The following is a 3537-nucleotide window of genomic DNA, read 5'->3' as shown; positions in this document are numbered from 1 at the left end:
TCTTTTTCCTCCCTCAAGTTCCAACACACCGTAGAGTGCAAGTACAGTACCCTGCAATTTTTTTTTTCCTTCTCTCTCTGCATGAAGGAGAAGAATAAAAAGATGAAAGAATTCATGAATATAATTAAGAAGAAAACCTAGCTATTTGGATGCAACGACAAGTTCATTTCATGTTTGTTTGTTTTATCTCCAATTAAATAGTGTTTTTCAGTGAAAAAAAAAGACATAGAGATAATTAGATTTTAATTTCTATACTAAGCGAAGGGATAGGAGAGAGACAGTGTTGGAAAAATAAATGAGGGGGAAGAATAAAAAGATGAAAAAAGCGGAGGGAAAATAAGAAGAGGAAAAAATTTCAAAATTTCGGTCTTTTTTTTTTTCTTTTTCTGACGTGCAAGTATTTAGCACGTTAGAAAATTTCTGACGCGCGAGTTTGGCACGTCAGAATTTTCTGACGCGTGAAACTGGCGCGTCAGAAAATGTTGACGTGGCAAAAAATATGCACTGTTTGCCACGTCAGAAAATACCTATTTTTTTGTAGTGTATTAATATTTCACTATGTTGGCATAGTGAAATAGTAATGAGATATTAATTTGGTACATATATAACATTACATTTTACTTAATTTATTGGAACCCACGTAATCATCTCGATTATTCTTTCTCACAACGGGAACAAGAAAATGGACAAATTGGAGTGCAAAATAATGAAAATTGCTGATGAGGAAGCAAAGATGGAGGCACAAATTTGTTTTATTAAGGCCGAAAACTAAAATAATAAAATGTAATCACAAATTAACTTTTTTTTGTTGTTTTTATTATAATATATAAGGTATAGTACTCAGAATTTAAAATAGAAAACAACAAATAATAGCAAATAACATACTTGAATAATAAAAATCTAATTGATGACTATTATCTAAATTCTAAAGAATAAAGAAGAACTTATAAAAAAATTGTTAATATTATTTTAGAATAATTGCAAAATCAATCCTTGTGGTTGGACTAAATTACAAATCACTCTCTATAATATGAAATAATAATTAAGAAGTCCCCTCAGCCTAATTAAATTACAACACCGACTATATTGGCAAAATTTTAACAAAAAAAGTGTTCATAAATTTCATTTGATTACAAAGATGTCAAACAAACAATCAAATTTGACTGAATCAATACATTCAGATAAATAAAGATAAATCTTTTTTTTTTTTTTTTTTAATGGGTTGGTGTAAATGTGTAAATGTAATTTATGTTCACTGGCTTCAACCAGGTGCCACGGTTAAAATTTGAGAAGCAAAATTATAATTTTATTTTTAATAAATAATTTTATCCCTCAAAAGTAATTAATAAGTTGTTTTTCATTTCATTTCAAATAGAGCAGAACGGTTTGCTCCTGCATTTAATTAATAGAAAACGGGTGTCACAGTGTACGCGTAAAAGAGTAAATGTGCAAATTGTAATTGATAATTGAAATACACAGTCGACACGGCCCACATGCACCTACTCAACTCAAATCACTCGTACAGGCGTACGTATAATAATGAGTCCACGTGCTTTTTTCTATTGAAATTTGAAAGTTTGACAACACCTCACATGAATCACACGTACATTTATCAACGGTCAACATATTACCTTTAATAAGCAATAACTCTATCCACACTAAGTGATCGTTGTGAGTTACTCTTTCAATTATCACTTCAGTCTCCAGCGTAGCAGAGGAAGAAATAGCAGAAATGAAGAAGAAGATTTAGAAGAAAAAAGTATCCAACGTGAAGTCGGGGATATACGGTGATAGGGGCGTGGTAGGTACAAAGGTTATGCAATGCGTCAATCATTACTTTAATTTTAGTTTTGGATAACTATTGGTTTGAATTAGTTGGAATCTCTCCAAGTTTTAAGGCAATTCAAAAAATTAGCATGTTGTAGGGGTTAAAAAGCATGCAAGAACATTGTGGCTTTTTGGTACCAAGAAATCTTGATGGGTATAGTATAGAACCAGAATGTTTTGCAATGAGATGATAAGCATCCTCAGTGTGCGTGAAATGATATAAAATTTCAGTTAAATCAGTTACCTGTATGCATGCTTAATTTGTTCGTAATGATAAGCCATAGAAGAAAAATAAACTGTAGTATATTGTCTGCAAGTTGGTTGCTGTCTTCCATCTTGTTCTTGTACATACTCTTGTTGTTTTCCTGTCGTGTGGATTATCGCTATGCCACAGATACTTTAAAGAAGGGCGAGTGGATTACTGACGATGGAAATCAAACAACCCTTGTCTCCAGTGGAGGAACGTTTGAACTGGGATTCTTTACCCCTATCAACAGCTCTAGCCACAGTAGATACTTTGAGATTTGGTATCACAAATGGGATCAACAAACAGTTGTATGGGTTGCCAACCGAGGCGACCCAATACTTAACGGTTCCACTGGAACTTTTGGAATCGCAGAAGATGGCAACCTCAAGGTATTGGATACCACTGGAAAACAAGATTATTGGTCTGTGGTTTTTGATTCCTCGTCTACAAATCGGACTGTGAAGCTCATGGATTCTGGAAACCTAGTCTTTAGCGATGAAGATAATCAATCGGCGACGAGTCTATGGGAGAGCTTCCAAAATCCAACTGATACAGTTCTTCCAGGTATGAACATCTCTGAATTCCTGTCATTGACTTCATGGAAAAGCGATGGTGACCCGGGATTTGGGCAGTTCATGTTTAATCGAAATCTAGAAGTGATTGGGGGGGGTGCATTTCGTGGCTACGTTTACGTTATCTCAAAAGATCGTGACACAGGAGTGGATTACTGGAGAAGTAGTTGGATACGAGGCAGCTCAGATAAAATGCCCGATGACATATATAACTTGTTATCAAATAGGAGCAATCGCGGGAATTTTAGTTACGAAAGGATAGTGATGAGTTATACGGGGGAATTACAGTACTATCGGAGCTTGGGTGTGGACCAGCTGGGAAATTGGTCTTTGATTTGGAGAAAGCCGGAAGACAAATATTGTAGCATTTACAATTTTTGTGGGAATTTCGGCAGCTGCAATATTAACAATAGGCCACTCGTATGCAAATGTTTACCCGGGTTCCACCCTACTTTCCCTAAAGATTGGGATAACTCTCGAGATTTTTCTGGTGGGTGCACAAGAAATTCGAGATTATTTGACGAGAGAGACATGTTCTTGAGCTTAAATATGATGAAAGTGAGCAACGAAGACAATTATATAGCGGTTCCGAATGATACAACATGCAGAAGGCTGTGCCTTAACAACAACTAGTGCCAGGCTTATTCAAGTCCGCACCCAGTATGCATTATTTGGACTTCGGATCTAAGTGATCTTCAAGAGGAGTACATAGGCGGTTTTAACCTCTCTATCCGCGTTGCGAAATCTGATATAGGTACTCCTTTTACACATTGGAATATGCTGGAATTTATTTAGTATAAGTATTTTTCTGGTAATTAAAAAAATCATCATTCGTGTTAAAAACAAAGTGAGAAACAACCTCTCCTGGTATGGATTTTTAAAATCACCTTC

At 35.1% G+C, this 3537-nt stretch overlaps 1 protein-coding gene across 1 annotated transcript in view; it reads left to right on the top strand.

Moving 5' to 3' along the window:
* LOC132181676 (G-type lectin S-receptor-like serine/threonine-protein kinase At4g03230) overlaps positions 1 to 3011 on the top strand; it is a 4126-nt gene extending 1115 nt beyond the window's left edge. Inside the window, exons 2-3 of the mRNA XM_059594915.1 lie at positions 2222 to 2809; positions 2935 to 3011. Coding sequence (XP_059450898.1) covers positions 2222 to 2809; positions 2935 to 3011 — 665 coding nt within the window. The remainder of the gene's footprint in view (positions 1 to 2221; positions 2810 to 2934) is intronic.
* Positions 3012 to 3537: the final 526 nt, after the last annotated feature.

This window comes from Corylus avellana, chromosome ca5 (assembly GCF_901000735.1).
Source record: "Corylus avellana chromosome ca5, CavTom2PMs-1.0".
NCBI classification, from domain to species: domain Eukaryota; kingdom Viridiplantae; phylum Streptophyta; class Magnoliopsida; order Fagales; family Betulaceae; genus Corylus; species Corylus avellana.
Note: the sequence above shows the minus strand (reverse complement) of the source record. Positions and strands in the feature narration are given on the sequence as shown.